Source organism: Daucus carota, chromosome 1 (assembly GCF_001625215.2).
Source record: "Daucus carota subsp. sativus chromosome 1, DH1 v3.0, whole genome shotgun sequence".
In the NCBI taxonomy this organism is placed as follows: Eukaryota; Viridiplantae; Streptophyta; class Magnoliopsida; order Apiales; family Apiaceae; genus Daucus; species Daucus carota.
Window position 1 is genome coordinate 17942310 of NC_030381.2, and position 25410 is coordinate 17967719.

At 37.2% G+C, this 25410-nt stretch overlaps 4 protein-coding genes across 4 annotated transcripts; 2 read left to right on the top strand and 2 right to left on the bottom strand.

Annotated features, from left to right (window-relative positions):
• Positions 1-5434: 5434 nt before the first annotated feature.
• On the bottom strand, positions 5435-5957 carry LOC108218458 (uncharacterized protein At4g04775). The gene is made up of 2 exons (XM_017391395.1): positions 5814-5957; positions 5435-5728 (listed from the first exon to the last, which is right to left on the bottom strand). Exons 1-2 carry the CDS (start codon positions 5955-5957, stop codon positions 5435-5437), a joined length of 438 nt encoding a protein of 145 aa, XP_017246884.1.
• A 4411-nt stretch (positions 5958-10368) lies between these two features.
• LOC108202330 (protein BYPASS1-LIKE) lies at positions 10369-12116 on the top strand. The gene has a single exon (XM_017370721.2). It carries the CDS (start codon positions 10909-10911, stop codon positions 12064-12066), a length of 1158 nt encoding a protein of 385 aa, XP_017226210.1. The 5' UTR covers positions 10369-10908; the 3' UTR covers positions 12067-12116.
• A 350-nt stretch (positions 12117-12466) lies between these two features.
• On the top strand, positions 12467-15341 carry LOC108202339 (inactive protein RESTRICTED TEV MOVEMENT 2). Its single transcript, XM_017370728.2, has 2 exons — positions 12467-14372; positions 14464-15341. The coding sequence occupies exons 1-2, from the start codon at positions 14228-14230 to the stop codon at positions 15138-15140; spliced, it is 822 nt and encodes a 273-aa protein (XP_017226217.1). The 5' UTR covers positions 12467-14227; the 3' UTR covers positions 15141-15341.
• Positions 15342-15678: 337 nt separating this feature from the next.
• LOC108202350 (early nodulin-like protein 9) lies at positions 15679-17966 on the bottom strand. The gene is made up of 4 exons (XM_017370736.2): positions 17625-17966; positions 17414-17529; positions 16687-17061; positions 15679-15979 (listed from the first exon to the last, which is right to left on the bottom strand). The coding sequence occupies exons 1-4, from the start codon at positions 17767-17769 to the stop codon at positions 15905-15907; spliced, it is 711 nt and encodes a 236-aa protein (XP_017226225.1). The 5' UTR covers positions 17770-17966; the 3' UTR covers positions 15679-15904.
• Positions 17967-25410: the final 7444 nt, after the last annotated feature.

Sequence of the window (25410 nt, forward strand, 5' to 3'; positions counted from 1 at the left end):
CACGAATGGTGGGTATTTTTGATTATAAATGTGTTAACTCAGTGTCTTATCATATAACTCATGATACAAGAGAGCTTGGTCCAATCTATCCTACTCGAGGTATCCGTCAAGGGGATCTATTGTCTCCATATTTATTGATTCTATGTGCTGAAGGTCTTTCTGCTCTAATTCGGAGAAATGTAAACCAGAATTTGATTCAAGGTGTAAAGGTTTGTCGTCAGGCGCCAAAGATCTCACACATGTTTTTTGCTGATGATTCTTACTTATACTGTAGAGCTAATGAGGCAGAAGCTCGAGGGATTTCAACAATTTTGCACACTTTTGAGATGGCTTCAGGTCAAAAAGTGAAGTTGATGAAATCTTCATTTTTTTTCAGCTCAAACATAAGGCAGGAATGTAAGCAGCAATTATGTCAGATTCTCCAAATGGTAGAAGCGGATAAGGGTTGTACGTATTTGAGGCTCCCTAATATGATGGGCAGGAGTAAAGTTTTTACGCTGGAGTTTCTAAAAGATAAGATGAAGAAACGCATTTTAAGTTGGGATGGGCAATTGATCTCGTAGGGTTGAAAAGAAGTCTTAGTGAAGTCAGTGGTTCAGTCTTTGCCCACCTATGCTATGAGTGTATTTATGTTGCCAATGGAGATTACGAGGGACCTGGAAATATCTATATCTAAGTTTTGGTGGAATTAAAGTTCAAGTGATAAGCGAGGTATCCATTGAATGAGTTGGGAGCGCTTGTCTCGACACAAAGCAACATGAGGCATGGGATTCCGGGATTTTAGAGACTTCAATATAGCCATGTTGGGTAAGCAAGGATAGAGATTTGTATCAAATCCAAACAGCCTGGTGAGTAGGCTCTATAAGCCTCGACATTTCCCCAAAGCTACGTTTCTGGAGGTTGAAGCTGGTAATAATCCTATCTTCGTTTGGAGGAGTATTTTGGAAGCCAGAGATTTGATTAAGACAGGGATGAGATGGTAGGTGGGTTCTGGGGTATCTATAAACATCTTAGGTCAACCTTGGATTCTTGATGATAATAACCCATTTATTACATCGAACTCCATGAGTCTCAATATCGCAAAAGTTGCTTCAATTACGTCTACAAATCACAGTGGATGGGATGAAGATATTCTAGCTGACTTGTTCAATGAACGAGACCAGCACTGTATCCGTAGCATCCAGATAGGTCAGGAAGGGATCAAGATGTAACATATTGGATTAAAGAAGGGTTAAATATCAAAGTAGTCACTGAAGTGAGGCTTATGTATCAAAAGCTTGATTTTTCTTAACGGGGTCTCAGTTGCACCACTTTAGTATTGAATAATGATTGTCCCGTTAGTCAAGCTCGTTGACCCGACGGAAAAAGTTACGATGCTCACTTGGCAGCTGACTAGGTCATACGTGGCTTCACAGCTGTAAATGTATGGATGTGTTGTAACATCTAAAATGAAAATAAAAACAAACAAAACGATTCAGTCCTAATTCAAACACAGTTACGGATAGCTTAAGGAGATTTGGGGGAGAAAAACCCTAACCTGGCGATTACTCAAGAACCACCTCGTCGCAGCGAGACTAACTAAGATTCGGCACCATCTAAGAGGTATGAACTCATTTCCTTCCGTATTGTTATATATGTGTGTGTTTTGCTTGTTTGATTGATGTGTGTTGCACTTTAGTTTGTTGAATCGCATGTATACTGAGTCGTATGTATATGTTTCGTTTAATTTATGTGTTATTGTAATGTCACAGTATGGATTCGTTGGTTAGTTTGTTTGTGCACCACCATGGGGATCTGTTGTATGAACCCCAGATTCAATACAAAGGTGGAGTAGTAGATGTAATTCCTGGGTTTGATACGGACGAGTTTTCATTTAGGGATTTGGATGATTTTGCTAAGAGTTACGGTTATGACAATACTGATTTGGTTTATTATAAAAAAGGGATGGATATCGAGGATGGGGTGAAGTTGTTGTATGATGATAGTGCTGTGAGGGAAATGATAGCTATTCACCTGCCCTTAGGTAGGATAGATTTGTATGTTGATCACTACTCTTTTGACGAGGTAATTGACTCTCATGAAGAGGAGAATAACAATGGGAGTGAGGGTAGTGATGTACCTAGGAAAGAGGATGGCACAGGGGGGGTTGTGGATGATGGAGGTTTTAATGATGATGAATTGAGTGATCCAGATTATAGTGTTGGTACTGAGAGTGATAGTGAAGGGGTTGAGGAAGATGACGATGAGTTTGACGTATTTGATGACAGTGACGAAGAATATGCTGAGTTCAGGGTAAATGAGAAGAGAGTGTTACATGACATGGCTACTGGTAAAACTCTAGAAAATGAGACCATCCCCTCTGGTCCAGTGCCAAGTGATGAGTCAGATTTTCCTTCGACAGAACTAAGGTCTGAGTACTCTTCAAGTGAAGATGAGAATAGCAAGATTGGGTATGTAGGTCCTCCCAATCCTAAAAAAAGAAGAAAGAGAAAAAATGTTAGTGATTCTGTTCAATGGCAAGTGGGGATGAAATTTGGTAGCATGAAAGAATTTAGGGACAGTGTTAGAGATTATGGAATCAAAGAGAGAAGGGGGGTTCAGTTTGTGACCAATGATCAGAATAGGTGTCAAGTTTGTTGCGAGGCAGGATGCAAGTTTTATATATGGTGTAGTAAAGATAAGAATGGTGATGACTGCACCATCAAGACTTTGTTTCCAGAGCATAATTGCACTAAACCATATACTAACAAGCTTGCCAGTGTTAGTTTCATAGCTCAGGTCTATGGTGATAGGATTAGAAAAAATCCACAGTGGAAAGTTAAAGACATGGCTGAGACAATCAAGAAAGAATTGGAGATTGAGGTACCTAGAATTAAGATTCTTAGAGTTAGGAAAGCAGCATTGGATGGTGTGGCTGAAGCATTAAAGGAGCATTATTCAAGGTTAAGGGATTTTGCTCATGAAATCCTCAAAAGTAATAAAAGAAACACAATTCAGATCAGAACAACCAGGTTGAATGAAAATGACGCAAACAAATTTAAGAGGATCTATGTCTGTTATCATGCTCTGAAAGAAGGATGGAAGGCTGGGTGTAGGCCTGTTATAGGCTTGGATGGTTGCTTCCTTAAAACTGTGTGTGGGGGTCAATTACTTTCTGCTGTAGGAAGGGATGGGAACAACCAAATGTTCCCCATTGCATATGCAGTGGTTGAAAGTGAAAATACAGATTCTTGGAAGTGGTTCACAGAACAAATGAGTGAAGATCTAGACTTGGGCAATGGTGCAGGCTACACTATCATCAGTGATCAACAAAAAGGCCTTGACAATGCACTTAAGGAAATTCTCCCTAGAGTTGAGCACAGATTCTGCGCAAGGCACCTTTACAGTAACTTTAGGAAAAGGTACAATTCTACACTTCACTTAGTAAATGTTTTTAGTAAATGCTCAGTACTTAGTATATTCTACGCATTTACAGATTTGCTTCACTTGCTATGAGAAGAGCATTCTGGAATGCATGTTGTGCTACTCACCCTGTTGCACACACAAGGGCAATGAAGGACCTTGAGAAGCTGTCCAAGCCAGCACATGAGCAACTGTCTAAGTTGGACCCTAAATTGTGGAGTAAAGCTCATTTTTGCACTCATAGCAAAGCAGATAATGTTGAGAACAACATGAGTGAGTCTTTTAATGCATGGATCATTAATGAGAGGTAATAATATGTCTTTATATATGCATGTTATGAGCAAGAATTTTATCTATGTATGTTGAACTTCTGATGATGTCTTTGCAGGTACATGCCTTTAGTCACCATGATGCAGGAGATACATTTCAAAATTATGACTAGAATGAGACAGAAAAAAGAAGAAATGTTGAAAAGTGAGCACCTAATATGTCCAAGGATCAAGAAGAGATTGGATTTGCTTGTTACTGAGAGCAGAAAATGGAGTGCTTCTTGGGATGGGGATAAGAAGTTTGCTGTCAAACAAGGGACAAGAGTTGTAATAGTTGATCTGGAGGCAATGACATGTTCTTGCAGAGTGTTTGAGCTTACAGGTATTCCCTGTGAGCATGCCATTGCTGCAATTTATGATAGGAGGCACCAGGTGGTTGACTATGTGAGTGATTTTTATAAAAGAGAGAAATACTTGGCAACGTATCAACATGCTTTGGAGGCTATTAATGGTGAGGAATTTTGGGAAATAAACTCAACAGATGAGCTCCTACCACCAGACATTCCCAAAAAGCTAAGAGGGAGACCTAAAAAACTGAGGAGAAAGGAAGATTGGGAAGGAGGAAATAGGAGCCAGACCAGTCAAGCAAGGGCAAGTGGACCTATCTTGCAAAGGTTTAGCAATAAGAGAAAGATGCACTGCAGCTTGTGCAAGTCAGCAGACCATAGAAAGTCAAACTGTCCAACTAAAGGTGAAAATCAACAAGGTTCTGACAAAGCTCCAGCAGCAGTCAATAACCCTCCATCTCAACCAACTTCAAAGAAAAGGCCAAAGGAACTCAAAAGACAGAAAATGCAGATAAGAAGAAAAACTACTAAGGTACCTACTGAGAAGGAAGCTGAGAATGATGGTGGTAATGGAGAAGCTGTGGGGGATGGACCTGAAAAGGAGGCAACTGCAGACAAGGGAAAAAACCCCATCTTAGAAAATGTGGAGTCTGATGAGGGGGTGGCCCTGGCTAGAGCATTCAAAGTGCCAAGAAAGTTTATGCCCTTTCTTAATGAGTCTGATGAGGTGGTTGAGAAACAAGTAAATGACCACCGACCATTTCAGGACAAGCTGTTGGGGCCACTTGGGTTCAAAGCTGTATTTATGCCAACACCAGGCTTTGTTCCATTCTTACCTCCAAGGAACACACCACCTGCATCCACTCCTCCAAATCAACTTCCACCAAACTCTGGAACCCAGGAAAGTAGCACTTTGCCTCCAACAATTAAAACCACCTCCAAGGCAGCAAGTCAAAGCTCATCAAAAGCTTCACTTGAAGGCAGTAGGAGGTCTACAAGGCTATTGCAAAAGAAGGCCTTCAGCTGGACCAACACTCCAGATGACCCTGTCGAACTTTAAGAATATTTGATTATATGCTATGCTATGTTATATGCTATGCTATGTGAACTTTAAGTAACCTTTTGTTGGGGATGTTTTATGTAATTTAGGCCTACTTTTGTTGAGCTTGTTTATGAACCTAATATATGGTGTAGTTGGCCAGTGGTCTTAAATATTATGGTCATCCTTTTGGTTGTAAGTTGCAGACAATGTACTGAGAATTTTATGATTGAATGCAGTGCAACTTCTTTATAATAAAGTAGTTCATTTATATATTTCCGCAAAAGCAAACATACATTTAGGTAGCATACATTGGCTTGCATTTAATTCAATACAACTGCATATTGTGCAACTACCTACATAGCTACCTATAGTTTTTACTTCAACATTAACACAAGTGCAACCATTGCAACAACAACACACACACAGAAATACATCTGTTTTTTCAACATTTGGTTCTCAGCTTGCATCACAATTCTACCCTCAGTTAACTCCTCCACTTGACATTGCAGGATCTTTCTCTTTTCATCATTTTCAGACAGATTCTCTTCAACCAACTTCAATTTTTCCTCCAAATAAAGGCGTCGATGATTCAAGTGAGTGATAACAGCCATTGCTCTTCCAGAAAAATCATCATCAACCCATTCAAAGAAATGACAACCAGTGGCCTCCTACGAATTTATACCGAAATCACAAATTAATAACGCATATGCTTACAAACTTCAAGCAAATACAAAAAAGCTTCAAGATTAATACCTTGGGCCTAGCACAAGTGAAGAACCTCCTTCCTGGATTATTGTAAGTCCAAGAAGTGTTCATCCTTGCCCTCTTACCACACATACAATACTTTTGTTCCGGATTCATTGAAGCAGACGAAGAACCTCCTTCTTGGCTCGTCATGATACTTTCAGCTTGGGAGAATAAGAAATTGAAGTTATGTTACACAATGAATTTGGGGGTTTGAGTTTTGGTACAAGAACCCTAGCAACAACTATATATACTACCGTATGTATCGATAGATACACCACAGCTACCACGTAGGACAACACCTAGCCGTTACAATCCACTGTGTCCAACGGCTACGAGCCACATCAGCTATCCGTCAAGTCAAACGAGCTTGACTAACGGGACAATCATTATTCAATACTAAAGTGGTGCAACTGAGACCCCGTTAAGAACAATCAAGCTTTTGATACATAAGCCTCACTTCAGTGACTACTTTGATATTTAACCCGATTAAAGAAGCATAAGGGCATTACTCAGTGAAAAGTGGTTATAGGCTTCTGCAATCGGTGGCGTCAGTAGGATAATTCGAGTTTCTTGCATAAGATTTGAAGAATTAAGGCTACTTCGAAAGTATTAAATTTTGCGTGGAGATATTTATCTAATTGCCTTCATACGAGGACTCTGCTTGCTCAACGTAATGTTCCTATCAACCACATTTGTTCGGGATGTAACCTGAACGAGGAGACAAATATGCATGTTTTAGTGTTATGCCCGGTAGCTCAGCAGTGTTGGCAACGCGTTCTGCCGGAGGTAAGCTGTGCTGAAAGTGAGGATCTCACTAAATGGTGGGAAAAGATGCTCATATGTTGTGACAATGACAGATGAGTTGAGATTCCTCCAGTTAGTTGGGTGCTATGGAAGTCAAGAAATGATTTGGTGTGGAATAACAAATACACTCAAACTAATGTGGTCATAACATTGGCAAAACGGTATTTTGTACAATGGAGATTAGCTCAAAGAGGTAATACCGGCATTACATACCCTAACCTGGTTCAGGGAGATGGTGATGTAGTTTGGGCAAAATAACATATGAACACAATCAAGATCACAATCGATGCAGCTACATTTGCTGAGTTTCAAGATTCGGGGATAGGTATGATCGCTAGAGATGATAAAGGACGTCTGATTTTGGCTCGAACGATTCTTCTGGGTGGTTTGTTTTCAGCAGAGATGGTTGAAGCCATTGCCATCAGGGAAGCTCTGAGCTGGATTAAACAAAGAAACTGGTTGCAAGTGGTGATCGAGTCAGACAGCCTGGTGGTTATTCAGGCAATTCGTAGCAAAGTCCCTATGGTGTCTCCGTATGGACGTGTTATCGAGGAATGCCAACGTGGTTTGATTGATTTATTTTTAACACAGTTTCTGTGTTCTTTATTAAATGAACGGGGGTAATTTTTTAACTTCATTTTTTTGCCCCTGTGCGGCCTGCCCTTTAACCCAGCGCCCGCTCGCGTCCACGCTACGCCCTTGCTGCGTCATTGCTGCGTCCTTGCTACACACTGAGACTAATAGCAATCAGCCTAACCTACTTGATTCCCTGTAACACTAAGTGCAAAATGCCATAATACGTATGTACACAGATTTATAGCCGAAGCCAACCTATATTATTGCATCACACAATTACAAAGGACACCCACAAAACCCAAGAGTTATGGCAAGAGTTTACACACTTTACTCTCCCAAATTTCTTCTCTTAGGCTAGATATACACCACAATATATCTATCTCTAGTCTATATTCCCTCAATATAGAACTCTACTCTCTCTCTCTCTCTCTCTATGTTTACATCTGAAATGCCTAACATTAATATGAATCAGCCACAACTTGGCAGTTTTCTAACTGCCGGGCAGTTATAAAACTGCCCCATGAAGCTCTCAACTGCCCATAACTGCCCTGCTTGTGCTTGCCAATTGGAGCCTTGACCTTTGCCAGTTTCCCTTCAATAAAACTTCCGAAAACCGTCAATAACCGCCACCCACTTGACTTGCAACTTAGCTAGCTGCTACTTGGACTGTTGCCAGCTCCATCCCTTCAGCGCCGCATGAGCGCCTGGACGCCCAGCGCCTTGCAAAGCCCGGACAACGCCTGGACAGAATTGGGCACCCAGCGCCTTACAATGCACGGCCAACACCTTAACCCTGGCCTGAACGCCTTGGACTCTGGCTTAGACGCCCAAATTCATCACCACCCATAATCGAGGTTCACACCGGGTCAAATCCTGTCACAAACCCTCCACACCACCTGGGTCAATGCCCTCATTTACTTAAGATCTACCAACATTTTAACCTCGCACAATTTTCCACGAGTTAGCTAGAGTGTCATATTCACTTTCAGATCAGGTTTGTGTGGAAAAAATCCTCCTTAAGCCTCTCATCTTTGGTCTATTTGTAGGCCAAGTACTAGGATTTAAGGATGTGTGCCTTGAATCACGACCATACACCTGTACGGGTTGAGTTCCCTACACGTGTCCAGATGTAAGCTGAAGAATAGTGGAATGTTATGAGTTTTTGTCTTCACCATGCTAGTAGTTGACCGTTGTGTGATGTCCCTACCACCTGAGGTGTCAGTCTGTGACTTGCGCCGCAAGTGTCGGTTTTGGACTTATACACTTTGTCGAGGCGCTGGTCCGAGTTGGCTATGTCGGGTCCGGACTCAATCCTGGACTCAGCTTTCTGACAGGATTGGTATACACCAATCCGGATTGGTCGTCTTTTTAGGTTGAGTCTCCTCGTGGATCCGGATCCCTTAAGATGGGACCAGACTCGGCCCCATGAGTTTATATACTTCGAGTTTCAGATTATAACCTACCAACAAACAAACGAATACTATACTATATTAAACTATAATAAAGGCATATATATAATATTTATTATTTAGTATGATATCATGTTGTGTTTTATCTTTAATTATATTCATTAAAAAATTCCAGTGAACAGTGAGATAGATTTATGTTTAAGGTTCGATTTCCAAAACAATATAATATTTTATTTTCACATTATCAATTTTACAAACATTATAAATCTTGATAATTACATTTCTTATATTTTAAAATTCATAAAAAATGTAATGATATAATAATGAAAAGTTACTAAATTAGATTAGTATATAAAATAAGTCAATTTTTTTTTGTGAGACCTATATTAAAAAGTTAATTATTGAGTCAAAGAAACTAAAATGAGTAAATATACTAACGGTGGTGTATTCGATTGGGATTTTAATGGATTGTTTTTAGTCTATAGATTTTAATGGATTTGTATGTGATTTTGATTTTGTGCGGATTCCTGATAAAATGTCGTAGAGTTGATATGATTTAAGTACAATACTTCAAAATCCCATTGATTTTGGTGAGATTACAAAAAACTTAAAATACACTGAAGAATGCCACAAAATTCATCATTTTATGAAATCCAAAACAATCCATCAGCATTCGAATACCATCAGATTTTAATGGATTTTAAACAATCCCAATTGAATAGCTATTTTATAAATAGCTGTTTGATTATCTTTGTAAATAGCTGTTTGATTATCTTTCGATTACACCCACCAAAATCTCTACCCAAAAAAATCCTTCGATTTTTTTTTCAAAAATTAACTTTTTGAGCTCAAATCTCTATTTCAACCGCTAAAACACGAACATTAACGGATTGAAATGATCAAATCTTTAAAATACCCCGATTCTCTGAATTTATCCAAACACTAAATAAAACAACTCATAAATGAATAAATGAACTTTTGATTTGGAATAGATCATTTTACACGGTCATGACAAAAAAAACCGAAGGGAAGAGCAAAGGCTTAAGGCCTCATAATATACTCCCTCCGTCCCCTCCAATTCTTATAGTTTAGAATGGAGTGTTCGGCACGCATTTTAAAACTCATATAAAATATTATTCTATAATTTATTTCTAAAATTTTATTTTTCTGAATAAAAATTTAATGTTTAAATTTTTATTTAGAAAAAAAAAATTATAAAAAAAAATTATTGAACTATATTTTATATGAGTCTTAAAATACGTGCCGAGCCCTCCATTTCAAACGATAATAATCGGAGGGGAGGGAGGGAGTATATGGCAAAAGGTCATTTATTTATCTTTCAGTTGTCATTGTCATTTGTCAAAATTGTAAACTTGTTTATTTCATATATTTAATATAAATATTTATTAATTGATACTCCCTCTGTCCCTCTCATTTCTTTACAGTTACTATTTTGGGATGTCCCTCTCACTTCTTTACGTTACTATAAATAGCAAGTTTTTCTCATCATTACACCCACTATCTTCCCCCACTATCTCATATTTAACAATAAAAACTACTATTACACCCACTACTTTCCTCCACTATCTCAAATCTATTATTAAATATTGATAGGTCCCACCACTTTACCCACTTTTCATCTAACTTTACTCCTTTTTTATACATTGTCTTGGTCTCCGTGTCCCCCTCCAATGTAAACAATTGAGGGGGACGGAGGGAGTATTGACAAAGACTGAAGGCTTTTGGGTTTTACCAAACAACCCGCTATACGCGGTCCAAATCACCTCCATATAATCCCCTCTCTCTCCTCTTAGGGTTTCAGACATACCCTTTTCCTACATTCTCTCTCAGACATCCCCTTCTCTCTCCCTCTCTCGATATACACACTGACTCTGTATCTATCTCCAAATACTCCTCCCTATTTTCTTGATTTCTGGGTTGAATCTTCACGCATACAAGTCCTCTTGAGTTTTCATTCACTTGATCAATATCAAGTGGTTCTTTTTTCAATTGGGTAGTTTTGTTTCTCAAAAAGATTGTACCTTTTTCATCATAAATCTTGTATTGAAGTCAAGACTAGTGTTCTTGACTCTAAGTTTGAATCTTTTCTCATCTTTCATGCTTTTCAGCTTGTGGGTTTATCATATTATATTATTACCTTCATGGGTTTATATCTCTTCTTGATTTCTTAAACCCATTTGTGTTTTATAGCTTTTGAAAGTTTGAGTCTTTAGTCCAATTGGGGTTTTGTTAAAGTCTTTGAGTTTGAGACTTTCAGTTTTTTTCTTAGGGTTTTGATTTTCATGTGAAAAATGCCAGCAGCAGATTTTCAAGGCTCATCAGCATCTCATACTGCCCGTTCATTCTTGAGTTTACGCCGTGATCAGGTCCATTCGATGGATTCAAATGAGCCCACCATTCTATCACAAGAGCTTGAGACTTTCCAGAGACATGTAGCTGATTTTCTAGCAGATTTGTCATCTGCTAGTTCAGGTGATCTTTTGTCACTTTCTTGGATACAGAAGCTTTTAGATGTTTTCCTTGTTTGCCAAGAGGAGTTTAGAGCATTATTGTCTGGTTGTAAAGAGGAATTGAATAGGCAGCCTATGAATCGATTGATTAATGAATATTTCGATAGAAGTGTGAAAGCTTTAGATGTTTGTAATGCTATTCGTGACGGTATTGAGCAGATCAGGCAATGGCAAATGCAGTTGGAGATTTTGCTGTGTGCTTTAGATGGTCAAAAAAGTCTTGGAGAAGGTCAGTTCCGTCGTGCTAAGAAGGCTTTGATTGATTTGGCCATTGGAATGCTTGATGAGAAAGAGTCTAATTCTGTTATTTCTCAAAGAAACCGGTCATTTGGGCGTAGTGGAATTAACAGGGAGCACAGATCAATGGAGAATCATCGATCCTTGTCTTGGAGTGTTTCGAGGTCATGGTCAGCTGCTAGGCAGTTGCAAGCTATTGGTAATAATTTAATTGCTCCGAGGCCTAATGACATATTGGCTACTAATGGACTTGCGGTTGCTGTTTATACGATGAATTATGTGCTATATTTTGTAATGTGGGCTCTTGTGGCGGCAATACCTTGTCAGGACAGAGGTTTACAGACTCATTTTCATGTCACTAGGCAGTTCATATGGGCTGGTCCAGTTCTTGCACTTCATGAGAAGATTTTGGAAGAATCAAAGAAGAGGGACAGAAGAAATGCTACCGGATTGTTGAAGGAAATTCACGAAATTGAGAAATGTGCTCGCCATATGAATGCTCTGGTTGATTCAGTTAACTTTCCATTAACTGAGGAGAAAGATGAAGAGGTGAGACAGAGGATGAAGGAGGTTAAAAGTGTTTATGAAGCGATTAAGCAAAGCTTGAATCCCATGGAAAGACAGGTGAGGGAAGTGTTCCACAGGATTGTTCGAAGTAGAACAGAATGTCTTGATTCAATGGGAAGAGCAAACACATCTTAAGGAGTGCCTTAAATATGTATTGTTTGGAAAATTAAAGATATGTTTTTGAATTATGATGTTTCTCAGAGTAATTGAAGTACTCGTGGTCCTGCAACATTAAATAAAAAAGATTTAGGAGGTAAAAGTTCATGCAGTTTTGTTTATACACTTTAAAGAGTTAAGGTTATAAATTAGACTTTGTTGTTCACATAGAGGTGTGGCTTGTTTTGCTTAATATAATTATAATTCAGAGTAAATATAGCTTCATTTTATGAAATGTCTTGTTTCTCAGTTATTATCTGATGTGGATTGTTTAGTGAATCTATTTTTCAAGTATGTATTACGTTTCAGCTTCATCGCATGGTAATTTGTCATTTTGTCTGCTAATAACTTTGGTGGTTTTGTTAATTGCGCTCATGAAGTGTGATACATTGTTCTGTGTTCACTGTGATTACTTGTCATGCTACTATAAGCATACAGAGTATGTTTACACTGTAAAGATCAATAACCTCGCTTTTGCAGAACATAGAAGTGAAAGAATTTTTAGTTGAAATTTGTTTTTCTGCTTCAATTTTTATAGTCTTGGATCAGGTCTATCCTTTTCCACATAACTGAGCTTAGAGACCACTCTTCCCCTGCTAATTATTTTTTATTTAAGTCATCTTTTTTGAGGAAAAAATGTGGGGAAGACACGTGATTAGAACCCCCACCTGACATCCATGATTTTTTAGGCTATTGAATATATGTGTCCTTGTGTAAATTTTTCTTAATCAGTTGATCCAATAATCATAGAGGGGGGATGTTTGACTTTGGTTTGGATCAACATCAATGCCTATTCAGCTTGAAGTGTTCTGACCTGCAAGAATGATTAAAGATGTGAAATTTCCTCATTTAATAATGGAAAATTTGGCTACTGAGTTTGGTCAAGCTTTTGCTTTCTTTGAAATATTCCGTTTTATGTCAAACTAGCAACTTAGGAACTATGAACTTGGAATTTAGTTGAAAGTAGATAACCTTTCTAGAATAACATTGTTGTATGACTGCAAATCTGAAATTAAATAATTGCAGTGCAATTTTTTCTTCATATCTTACATAATGCACACACATGTTATCATGTTTTCCCTACTATCTTAAATTGATGATTGATAATTTACTTATAAAGATTACTCTTTAGTGTATGTCTGCATTTATGTATGACACATGACTCTTGTCCTTCTAGATAGATTTATTGTTGTTTTATATATGTTCTATAAATTTATGTATGTGGGCATGTTGATTGTTTAGATGTCTTGATAAATATTGGTTGAATTTGATTTAACTCAATATAGAAAACCTTTGTAGGTCCTTGGCTGAAAATTTTACTAATTTGTTGGGAATTGGGAGCTGTTGGCTGTTAATATAATGATGGTGGCCCTCGTGAATGTGATGGTGCTACCTTGTGAAGCATACTTTTAATGAATATGATAGAGATACATGAAGCCCTGTAAATAAATAATAATATAATTGCAGTGTCAATATTTGCTCTGTTTTTAAGAGTATGAAATGTATGATAAGTTTCTTCCATGTGTTAGGTTCCTTCCTTTCAAACTTGTTTCTTGCTTACCCTTCTAGCTCATTTTCTAGATGCTTTTGGAGCTCAGCTTAGGTTTGTGCCACCACATTGTTCACGTCTATACTCTATAGATTATCTAGAACTTTGAAAGTTCTTTCTAGTTTCCGGCGTCTTAGTATCCTTACTTTTGGAATTTGGTGTAAATTTGCAGTGCATAATAATCTCAAGTGGATGAAAATGTGGTATACACTAGTTTCTGAAGGATTTTAAATCAGTAACCGTATATATTTAAAATTTTACTTCCGATTTCAATAAACCAAAGCATCCGTGCATATCGACTTTCCAGTGACTAGGCATGGCCTTTGAGAAACATAGTTACCCTTGACAGTAGCCCAAGATTCTTATTCTGCTATTGTACATTTGCATATTGTTGGCTTGAATAGCTTGACCTTGTGAGTTACTAATTATTAATGGGAGAAGAAGTATCATAATGAGTTACCGCAATACTTCATCAGAAAGCAAGGACTATATTCCCTACTTGATGTATATTTACATTGCATTTCTATGCACCCCTTTAACTATTCTCTGTGAATCCTTCAACAAATCTAATCCAAACTAGAACTAAAAAAAATGGAATTTGAGTTGGGGCTTAAACTCACGAAGTGCTTAGATGAGTTTGAATCTGCAGATCTAGTTATTTCGAAAAATGGAGCTGGCCCTCTTTTCATCTCCAGAGAAACCGAAACCATGTTCATCCTCAGTGCTCATCTAAGAGGTTAGTTATATTCTGCGTTTCTGATCAAGTATATTAGTTTGCAAATCTTTTGTATTTTATTGAAGTTTAATTTTTTGAACAATGTATAAAGGTTACAGGAGAGAGCAGATAAAGATTGCTATTAATGAGGATGGGAATAGGATTGCTATATGTGGAGAAAGGCCAGTTCAGGAAACAAGTATGGCAGGATGGCAAGTAATCAAGAAAGATGTAGAGATGAGGGCATTTAGAAAGGCTTTTATAATTCCTGATGGTGTGATTTTGGATGATATCAAGGCAATGTTTGATCAAGATGAATCACTGCTTACCATTACAATGAAGAAGGCGACTGAAGGGATAAAAGGGGTTACAGTTGAGGAAGTGAAAGAAGAAACGAACATCAGGGAGAAATCAGAATCACTGCAAGTTGAGGCAGATAAAGAATCATCATGGAAACAGGCATCTGCCGAAGGAGCTGATGGGATTGGTGCTCAAAAAGAAACATCAGTTAACAAAGCGAAGGAAAAGATAGCCGAACCATCAAATACTAGCTCTCCAATTGTAGGAAATGTGGCTTCGGAAGAAAGCAGATCCGATGAAGGAGCCTTGGCTGATGAGGTAGAGGACGGGAAGAAGTTACTTGATCAGTCTACACAAACAGATGCTCCGAAAAGGCCAAAGAAGTTATTATGCACGCCAGTGATAGCAGGATCATCTCTGTTAGTTTCTCTTATAGTCTTTGTAATCCACCTAATCAGAACTAAGGATAAATCAGAAAAGAAGAAATAGTAGACCATCCTGAAACTAATAATCTGAATCGAGGAAAACTTTGAGTTTCTGGTGCATCAAGTGCCAAAGTACTGTCAATTTGTGGTGTTCTTTCGGTGATATTGGGAAACTTTAGTACATATTGCAGAGTTTAGTCTCATGTTCTTTAGATTTGCGAGTTTTCATTGTTTGACATGAAACAAAAAAGTTCTCTTGCTCGTATACATTATCATTGCAAGTTTTCCTTGTTTGATGTGTTTATCATATTAAAAGACATTACAAGTTTCTTTAGCATTCGATTGCGAATGCGGAAATATAGTTACTCTCACGCACAATTCTGCTGAAACCTGAACTCTCGACCTCTGATGCATACTTGTGTGAAAACAATCAGGAGCCTTTCAAAAAAATGTGATTTGCAACCTTGTTAAAAGCTAGACAGAAATGATGGGTTCACGAGAAGAGAATATAAAAACACACAAACATAGGGAACATGAAGCATTGCACATGGATATAAAGGGAAGAAATGAGCAAGGACAAAAGGGGAGTGTAAACAAACAAGGAAAAAGAAGAGGTGGTAGTGATTCAAAAGTAGGGTCAAGGATGTTACACAAAGTAGAAGAGTAGAGCACTAATGAATGGATGATTTATAAACCATCATCTAAACTAATCATCCTTTAAACCTACTTTAGATTCAAAACCATGGTCCCAGAGCCTCATATTACGCCTAATTCTAATATAATTTTACATACAAAAAACCAAACATCTCTGTTTCTTTCTCTCTGTCTTCATTGCAGTGCAAGGAAAAGCACAAAACATAGCAGAGCTGTCTGAAGCTGCGGGTGAAACTGGAACCCCACAACCTGCAATCCCACCGAAAATATAATCTAATCACAAATTTCATCATTGCTTCATTAGTAACTGCAAACACAATATGCCGTTGCTCCTCGACTAAAAATTTGTACATCATCTAGACATGATATTACAATATAATATTAAAAGAACAGATAATTTAACATGATATCATAATATGGTGTCGACAGTCATCTGGATTCTCGAGTTCGACTCTAAAATTGTTGGAGCCGGAGATAAACTGGGATTTTCTTCTCATTTAAACTAGAAATCAAGATTGGAAAAACATCTATTGATTTTTGAAGTTGAGTCAGAATATTAGGTTAGTCAGGCAAAATATGCAAATAAGATCGGTTTATCAAAAAAAAAAAATATTTTGAAAAATATAAGGGGTGGGGGAATTGTACAATTTTTTTCTCTTAGTTGGCAGCATTATTTTGAAACAAGCGACTTCTGAAAAATCTATAAAATGACAGTGCTTAGTGATTAGACATATTTCAAACATATGGTCATGGCCATGCATGTACACTGCCTACAATTTACTGGCACTGGAAGTCTAGATCACACACATGGCACACCACTAACATTCCTTCTTCTTTTATGCATACCAGCTGAAAATAATTAATAAACTTATCTCTAAACACATGTTAAACAATGACCAATTTTGCAAATTTTGATTTGAGTCAAGCAAATGCATGTGAAAAAGTGAAAAAGTTACCTGCAGCATTGTATAGTGAGCAGCAGAGGTGATGGGCAGGGGACCAATTGTGGCAGAGTCCACTTCACCAGTCGGCAATGGCACTGCCGGGTTGCTGTTTATAAATGGTATGCCTCCACCGGGACTTGAGGCCGGAAGTAGTGCAGTGGTAGGTGCAGGACCCGGGGATGTCGAATCGCGGGGACGAAAAGGCCATTGGTACGATGGGGAGGACGATACTGCCCCACCGGGACTCAGGGGAGGAGATGCCAAGGGTGAGGAGACTTGAGGCTGGAAAATGGATACTTTGATGGCAAGTTTTTGGCCTTGTTCACATGGTTTTGTGGTGCCATTGTTGAAGGAGAAATAGAAGTACCCGAGTCTAGATGGATGCCACTTCATTGTGTAACAATTCAATAATTGGTCAGACAAAGTACGAACTAAAATAAATGTAATGGAAGACTACACTAGTAATGATGTTCAAGTAGCCAAATTAATGATGTTGAATTGTGCGATAAAATTCGTGTAATTTTTAATAATTTTGTAAGGTGTGATCGCCATAGTTGATGAAATTTTAAAGATTTATCAAACGCATGCATCGAGACATTTATTTATGCACTACTATTTTATAAAAGTTCGAGACATCGAAGTAATGAATTTACAAAACAGGGGAGATTTCAGCAAGTGAGCGCGGGGGGGGGGGGGGGGGGGGGGGGGGGGAGAGATTGAGAGAGAGAGAGAGACTTACTGTGTAGGATGTGGAGTTGGGGTTAGTGAGAAGAGTAGCTTGAGTGAAGTTGCAGAGGTTGAAAGCTCTTCTGTTCTGGAAAATGTAGAGCTTGTACTCGTACTTGTGCTCAAATACTGACAACAAAATTCAATACACCATCAGTATTTCAACTTCTCAACAACATTTACTAAAACATAACCAAGATTAACACACTGCAGCAACTACTTACTGACTGAATCTCCAACTTGAACAGTGGGGTCTTTCCAATTTGAAACACCGTCTACAACAACCGTTGCAGAATGAGCAGTGTTGACAAGCAGAGCCAAACAAGTGAAACCCAAGAAGCATACAAGTTTAGAAATGGAGAACTCCATGAATTTGAATCAAGAAAACAGTACAGAGATAAAGAGTGAAAGGGTGTGGCTTTAGACCAATATATGCAGCTTTTATCTTGTAGTTTGTCTCACGAGAGAGACAGAGAGAGAGAGAGAGAGATTAGTAGAGAGAGTGTGTATGTGTTAAAGAGTGTCAGGCATGTTTGGCTTTTCACGAGAAGACTTTGAATGTGTGACAGAGTAAATGGGCCTTTTGCTTTTGGTTCATTTCATAACTTTGTATTTATTTATTCATTGTTTGTATATTTTTCCCCACAGTAAAAGGTGAAATCATTTAAGAATATTACTGTTACATTCTGGTTTGCTAAGCCAGAGAAAGCCTGCTTCTTGTTGTAATGAGTGATGATGGGAGCTATTATTCTTAAATGATTAGCATTAGTGTTCTTCAACATTTGCACCATGTATATAATCAGCTTTATATTTGAGGATTCCCATTTTTAAGTTTAATTTGTTGTATTCCATACACTTTTTAAGAGTGTATATTCTGCTGCTAATTTAGAATCTTTGGCTTTTTCACTTTACACTACAAACAACCTAAAATATTTCCCCATCCATACTTGAAAAGTAATTACTAAAGTATCAGAATAGTTGTTCCAAGTGGAATAATACGAACTTAACAAAAGTTTAAACTCTCTTAACCTTCATGAAAAATTAAAATATGATTACATATTTTATCATGATTGTTATCTATCAAAAAATAGTTATAAAATCATCTCTAACTGTATGAAATTCTTAACAAAAATAATTAATATATATTAGAAATAAAAAATATAAAAATTATGTTAAAAGAAAAAATAACTCTAATGGAGCAGTCCATTTTCTTCGAGAAAATTTCATAACATTTGTTATCGTATCAAAATTATTTTATTTATAAAATACTAATTAATATTATTTTTAAGATATAATCTATTAATATAAATTGATTCATCCACTCAGGGTAAGCACTTCAGGTAAGCAGGTAAACTAGGTGTTAAAGAGTGAATAAAATTTATTTTTCTTTACAAAAATTACAGAGTGAATAGATACAACCATATATCATCACACATCTCTCTTTTGTGTGTGTCCCAAAACAAAGGATACTTTATCTTTTGGAATAAAGGGAAAATCTGGGATGTTGTGAAGTGTATAATACATAAAACAAATATAAACAAAAGCAAGGAGTCCAAGCTTGATAAGCCATACAAAGAAGACAGCCAGATAATAACATGACTCGGAGAAAAGGATCACTTGAACCAAGACCAAGAAAAGGATAGAAAGTAGAAGTAAATATGCAATGACAACAACTAGATGACAAAAGTTCTGCAAAAGCATATTATGCTGATTTAATAGATTGTTTGATTGAAAGTAAAGTTTCAAGGGTTTGTCTAGCGTGTGCCCATGGGCACATGCTAAGCACTAAAATCTATGCATTTGGAGGGTTTTGATTGGTGTGGTTGTTGTAAATTCAGGGGGGTCCACCATTATTAGAGAGTGTAAGCCAATCAAAAGCTTCCAAATTCATAGATTTTGGCACTTAATGTGTGCCCATGGGCACACCATAGAAAAACCGAAGTTTCAATAGCTAAATAAGAAGTCAATACTCTCATAAACAAATGTACATGTAATTATACGTGGACAATTGAACCGAGAGAAAAATAATGAATTGAGACTTGATCATTACACTTGCATGAATCAAGAATTAACGTGATTATCTTCATATCATGGCAACTCTTAGTTTCTGCTGCCGCATAACACACGACCTATATTTTCGTGTTAGCTACTAAAAGTTTGATTGTTATTATGTTATATACTCGGTAAACTTGTAAGGAGACCTGAAAGTACTCTAATATTGTGGGTGTTTGGCGGCCACTTTTAAGTCGGACTTCTCGATTTATAAGTTGGAATCATTTATTCATATTGTTTGCGTAAAAAGTCAAGAAGCACTTAGGATGTGTTCACTTCATGGAATAGAATGAGGGGAGAATGGAATAAAAAATTATATAGATTTTTTAAGGAGAAAGAAGAAGGTATGAAATAATAGTGACAAAATATGAATGTAGTTAAATTTCTTGTGAGAAAGATTCACTACACCATATTTCACCTGTTGCAACGGCTGAAAAATGTAGCCTAAGGGCCTAAAACTGTTACAATAGACCATTTGGTAACATTTTTACCAAAATTCGGTGTTGCATTTGCTGCCGTTGCAATAGACCTCTGTTGCAACATATATTTGGTTTCTTGCAACATTTTTGAGGTATTGCAATAGACTTTCAATTGTAATCTATTGTAACATTTTCGAGGCTTTTGGTAACAATTTTATACTGTTATAATAAATTTACTGTAACATTTCTTTGTAACACTATATACTTAAAGAGTGTTGCATGCCAATAATTTAAAATTTTGTTGTAACACTTTTGTGCAACATTATTAAATCAATTGCAATACTTATTAGTTTTTTGGTAACACATTTCTGCAACAGTTTTGTGTGTATTGTAATCCTTTTAAATTGTTGGGCACAGTGATATTATATAAATGCAATAGTACTTTAAAATTTTCTTAACTTGAAATTGACAAAAATAGAATGCAAAGTACAAACTGAGTCATCAAATTGAAAGATACATAGAAACCAGACTATGGTACTAACTTATAAACTATCCTTACATAAGTCAATCCAAAAGCAAGCATAGATGAAGATTCAAAAATAAAAAGTGACTAAAAATCTTCATTTTTGAGCAGCTGCCTTCCCATCCTCCTCGTTGTAAAGTGACTAAAAGCTGCACAAAACTAGTGTGTATTAGTATATGGGGACTATATAGAATCCTCTTCTATTGACTTCTACCGTATACTATTTATTTTAATTTGCAATTTACTTCATTTAGAAATACTATAATCTTATAAAAACTGTACATATTAGTATAAATAACATACTATAATCTTATAACCTTGTCCTTCACATGAAAAATAATCCAGTATAAAAGTATGTTCTGCTATTTAAGTATTTTTTGCAGTTTTTTTTTTTTGAAATTACTAATATATTACATGTAAACAATGGCAATATAAAACAGGTTTCAATTAAATATAAAAAAGTGTTAGGTCCTGGAACGATTGTAGAAGGGGGGGGGGGGGTTGAATACAATCGTCACTTAAAAATAATCGCGGCGGAATAATCTGATTGAATATAAAATTGTTAATCAGATTTTAATTAATTAATATAACAATGTGGAAGTCGTTATATAATTAATATGGTTCGTTTTAATGTCCACTAGTTCGTAGAATAAATTTGACAGAAAGTATTCTAACTCAGTGGAACAAAACAACCGAATGATCAAAGCACAGTAAACTGTGGATTTAACGAATAGCAAGTTTAGCACAACTTGAAAGCTTACAAGCACTTTGAACAAGAACAAATGAATGAGGGAGAGCCATATTTATAGGCAAAACCCTTGAACTAGTAAGACAATGGTGGCAAAGACAATCCCTAGCTTGCTAAGACAATTTGGCACTTTGTCTTGCTACTTTAGACCTTGTAAGACAATTAAATTAATTGTCTACAACTAGTAAGACAATGAAATCCGTGGGCAAGACAATCTAGGGGTCGGTAAGATAATTGAGAAGTGCGGTAAGACAATCTGGGAGATTGTCTTACTGTTCTACAATCGGCAAGACAATCACAAGGATTGTCTTGCAAGCTACCAAGGCAAGACAATAGGCGGTAAGACAATCTGGATGATTGTCTTGCCGCATTGTGAGAGTGGAACAGGCGGTAAGACAATCTGGGGGATTGTCTTGCCGCATTAGGAGAGGGCAACAGGCGGTAAGACAATCCTTTGGATTGTCTTACCTTGCTTAAAACAGCAAGACAATCCATTGGATTGTCTTACCGTGCTTGTTTTAGCAAGACAATGCCTTGGATTGTCTTTCCTTGTAGTTTAACACTTAGACAATCAATTAGATTGTCTTTCCTTCTTGTTTTTCAACTAGACAATCAAATAGATTGTCTTTCCTTGTGTATTTCAAGTAGACAATCCATTTTCCCTTTAATTAATTAACCAATTAATATTCACTTAATTATTTTAAATGCATAGATTCATAAATTAAATTAATTCGAGATAGAATTAATTTAATAAATAAATTACACATCCAATATAATTATTTAGAGAAGTGAAATAAATAATTAGATAATTAATTATCCTTTTCCTTCTTCAGCAGAGTCTTCAGTCTTCTTTAAACAATTATGATCTTCGACTTGATTGAACGACCACCTTCACTTGACTCAGAATATTTAACCGGATGAGCTGATACACAAATGTACTGTCTGGTTCATCTGTAACTAGCTGAATTAAATATTCCTTGTCAATTAAACAATTAGGCGGTGGCTTGTTCGTCGATTCTTCGTCTTCTTAGTTCTTCTTCATTTGTTTGACACAATATGGAATCTTCTGAATAAATAAAGTATTTAAACTTTATACCTTCTGATCTTCTGGACGTGCTACAAAAGATTATTTGTACACTGAGGCTTGATCATATTAATGAACTTCTTCCAGTGGTTTGCAGCATCATCCTGAAATTCTTCTGACATAAAATCTTCAATAAATCATTTGACGTTCTTCGTACGGATTCCGGATAACAATACTTGCTATTTACTTGCTTTCTTATCAGAGTTGAGTTGATTCCTCTTAAATACAAATAGGCTTAACATATGCCTTTCAATCTCCCCCTATTTGTTTGTTAACATAACATGCAAATTATCGAGAGGATAACTCAACTAACTGATAAGACAAAGGATTAAACATGGAAAGATAAATAGCAAAAGTTTCTGGTATTCATTAGACATTCACCAGATTCAAACATATAAGTAGATTACAAAAGGGGTGTTCATTTAGAACATATATTACAATACCCTATATAAATCTACAGATCAACTTCTCCTTCTTCAGTATCAGAACTGTGAAGAATAGGAGTTGAAGGTTCTTCCCTGGATGGCTTTTCTGCAGTAGTGGCTTCACCACGTTTCTTCCTTTCGTTAGCCAGAGCCAGTTGGTGCATTACTTCCAAATCCACCGGGTCCTCCTGAAAGTCAGCAGGCTGAGTCTTCTTGACTTGCTTCATCTTCCTTGTGTATTTAGAAATACCATTCCGAAGACAATAGTCAGAGATAACACTATCAGCATCAGCCTTCTCTTTAGAAGCGAATCCCTTGGTTCGTAGGAGAGTAGATGCAAGGATCAGTTGGTTCACAGGATACTTTGGGAATGCTTCATCATTCAGATACACAGTATTTATGACGTCGTCATTGATGAACTTCAGACAATAAGGTTTCTTGACAATCTGAGGACTATTGAATTCAGCATGTTCCATCAGCTTGTCTCGTAGGAGTTCATTCAAATTAGAGCTTCTTTTAACTTTGTTACGAAGCACCCAGAGCTCAGTTACAATAAATGACTTTAGAAATTCAACTGAGAGTCTGAATGTTCCGTTCCTTCTGGTATAAATGATAAGCTCCCATTCATCTAGCAAGTTCCTGACAACAACTGTAATGTACCACAGTTCAAGAGATAGGGCATGCATAAATAAATCCTCATCAGGGTTTACCTCCCTTAGATCATAGATCAAAGACATGAACTTCTTGTCGTCGAAGGGTTCCCTTTGAGGTCCATTGATGATTCTCCGTGCAATGTCCCAACTCTTACCAACTTTGTGCTTAATATCAAGATTCTTCTGCACACAGGCAGCATCATAGATTTTCTGCTTTTCCTTCTTGATTTCTTCTTCAGTAATCAGCTTGTCTTCTAGGAGCTTCTGAAAGTCCCTGAGCTTTCGCTTCCTAGCTTCATTTTCCATCTTGAACTTTCTCACCAACTCTTCATGTTCAAGATCTACAGCTTCCTCTTCTGTCTGGAACAGATAAGCTTCATCAAATACACCATCTTCTTGATTCTGACAGTAAGTGGCATCAAACACATCATCATCATCCATTTCCTTAGGAAAGGCATCATAATTGTCTTCCTGTTGATGCATGGGTTGCTTGCCTTTAGACTTTTCAGTTTCTCTGCCAGGTGCAGAATCAGAAGTATTGGTGTTAGTGTTCCCTTTATTGCTTTGATTGGAGCTGTTTCCTTTGTCTTCTCCTCCCTTGTCTCTATTCTCCCCCTTAGTTGAGGGATCCTCTCTGGAGGTTGGATCATCAGACTTGGAGTTACTGAGAAGTTGATCCAGTTTGCTGTCGATTTCATCAAATTTAGACATATAGAGCTCATGGTTGGATTTCATCTCGACAGCTAAACCCTGGATATCAGCTCTAAGCTCATCCCTGTAAGTACTGGATGGCTCCTCCTCTACTTTCTTCTCTAAGGTGACCAGTTGTGCACCTTTCAACCTTTCATTCTCAGCAATTATTCTTGCAAGTTCAGCTTGTAACCTTGCAATCTGTTCCTCAAAAAAAGCTGTGTTAGTGTGTGCACTCACCTCACGTACACTCAAAGCTGTTTCACTAGCCTCTCGTGCATGTGTATCGCTCGGTGTTTGCCTTTCATCACTCGATTCACTCATAGCTCCAGATGTACCTGTATATACTACCAATGTTCCCTGAGATGGGTTCAAAGGTAGTGGAGGAACAAATTGTCCTCCGGATGCCATTGACGGCAGATGTACTTGCACATTGCCAAGCAGCTCCTGATCATTAAAGAAAGAATGATCAGCAAATTTTTCATACATAGTAAATTGGTTTTGAAAAACTGTGCTCTCAGAAAGTGTAGTAACCTGTGTATTGGCTTGATTTTGCACTAGCGTGAGTGCTAGATCGGTGCTTGACTCTGTACAGATTACCGTGGCTGGACGGTCAACTTCAATGGGTTCACTCTGTTGAGAGAATGACTCCAGAGACTGTATTGCCATATCAGTGTCCAAGCCCTTTTGAGAAGGCGAGGATGAGGCTGCAGTTGTCTTAGAGGTTTCCACCCTTTGCTTCTTTAGAGAAGACAGAGTTGCGGGTTCAGACACAAAAGCACTCCCACTCCTTTTCCGGGCTACTTTACGAACAGGTTTCGTAGTAGTGATGTTTGTTGTGTTTGGAGAAGAGAGAGTTTGTTGAAATGAAACATCAGCGAGGATATGAACCTGTGTGTTGTCAGGTTCATTGCTGGCAGGCTGACAAAACAAGTCAAAGTTACAACCATAATCAGATATATCAATATTAAAGTTAGATGAGAAGTCAGTAAGTACCTGAGCTACCTGTAAGTTATCTCTGAATTCCTGAAGTCCAGGGTTGATAGCAGATTCTGATGGTAGTGGTTGTGAGGTTGATTGTGTTTGTGGAGAGTATTGTGTTTGAGTGAGGGGTATTATAGGTTCAGATGAAGATGGATGATTTTCAAAGAAGTTGTATTGTAGAGGTTCATATTCAAATGAATGGAATTGTTGTTGGTGGTGGATAGGTGATTGTTGAGGTCCTGGTTGAGGTGATTTTTGATTTATTTTTGAAATAAAATGTTTTGCACATTAAATCAAAAATCTAAAATACAAGCAATATTAAATATTACACATATATTTTGTAAAATTCAACTTTAATTAAATATAAATAATTATGAACTTAACTTTAATTCATAAAAATGAATTAACTTAAATTCAAATATTTATGCTTAA

Bases quoted from the DNA above. Each gene is read 5' to 3' on its own strand.
- LOC108218458 (XM_017391395.1), bottom strand. From the start codon at position 5,957: ATGACGAGCCAAGAAGGAGGTTCTTCGTCTGCTTCAATGAATCCGGAA. The intron at 5,729-5,813 runs GTATTAATCTTG...ATAAATTCGTAG, and splicing joins TCACTTGTGCTAGGCCCAAG to GAGGCCACTGGTTGTCATTT.
- LOC108202330 (XM_017370721.2), top strand. From the start codon at position 10,909: ATGCCAGCAGCAGATTTTCAAGGCTCATCAGCATCTCATACTGCCCGT.
- LOC108202339 (XM_017370728.2), top strand. From the start codon at position 14,228: ATGGAATTTGAGTTGGGGCTTAAACTCACGAAGTGCTTAGATGAGTTT. The intron at 14,373-14,463 runs GTTAGTTATATT...CAATGTATAAAG, and splicing joins CCTCAGTGCTCATCTAAGAG to GTTACAGGAGAGAGCAGATA.
- LOC108202350 (XM_017370736.2), bottom strand. From the start codon at position 17,769: ATGGAGTTCTCCATTTCTAAACTTGTATGCTTCTTGGGTTTCACTTGT. The intron at 17,530-17,624 runs GTAAGTAGTTGC...TTTTGTTGTCAG, and splicing joins TCAAGTTGGAGATTCAGTCA to TATTTGAGCACAAGTACGAG. The intron at 17,062-17,413 runs GTAAGTCTCTCT...TACACAATGAAG, and splicing joins CCAACTCCACATCCTACACA to TGGCATCCATCTAGACTCGG.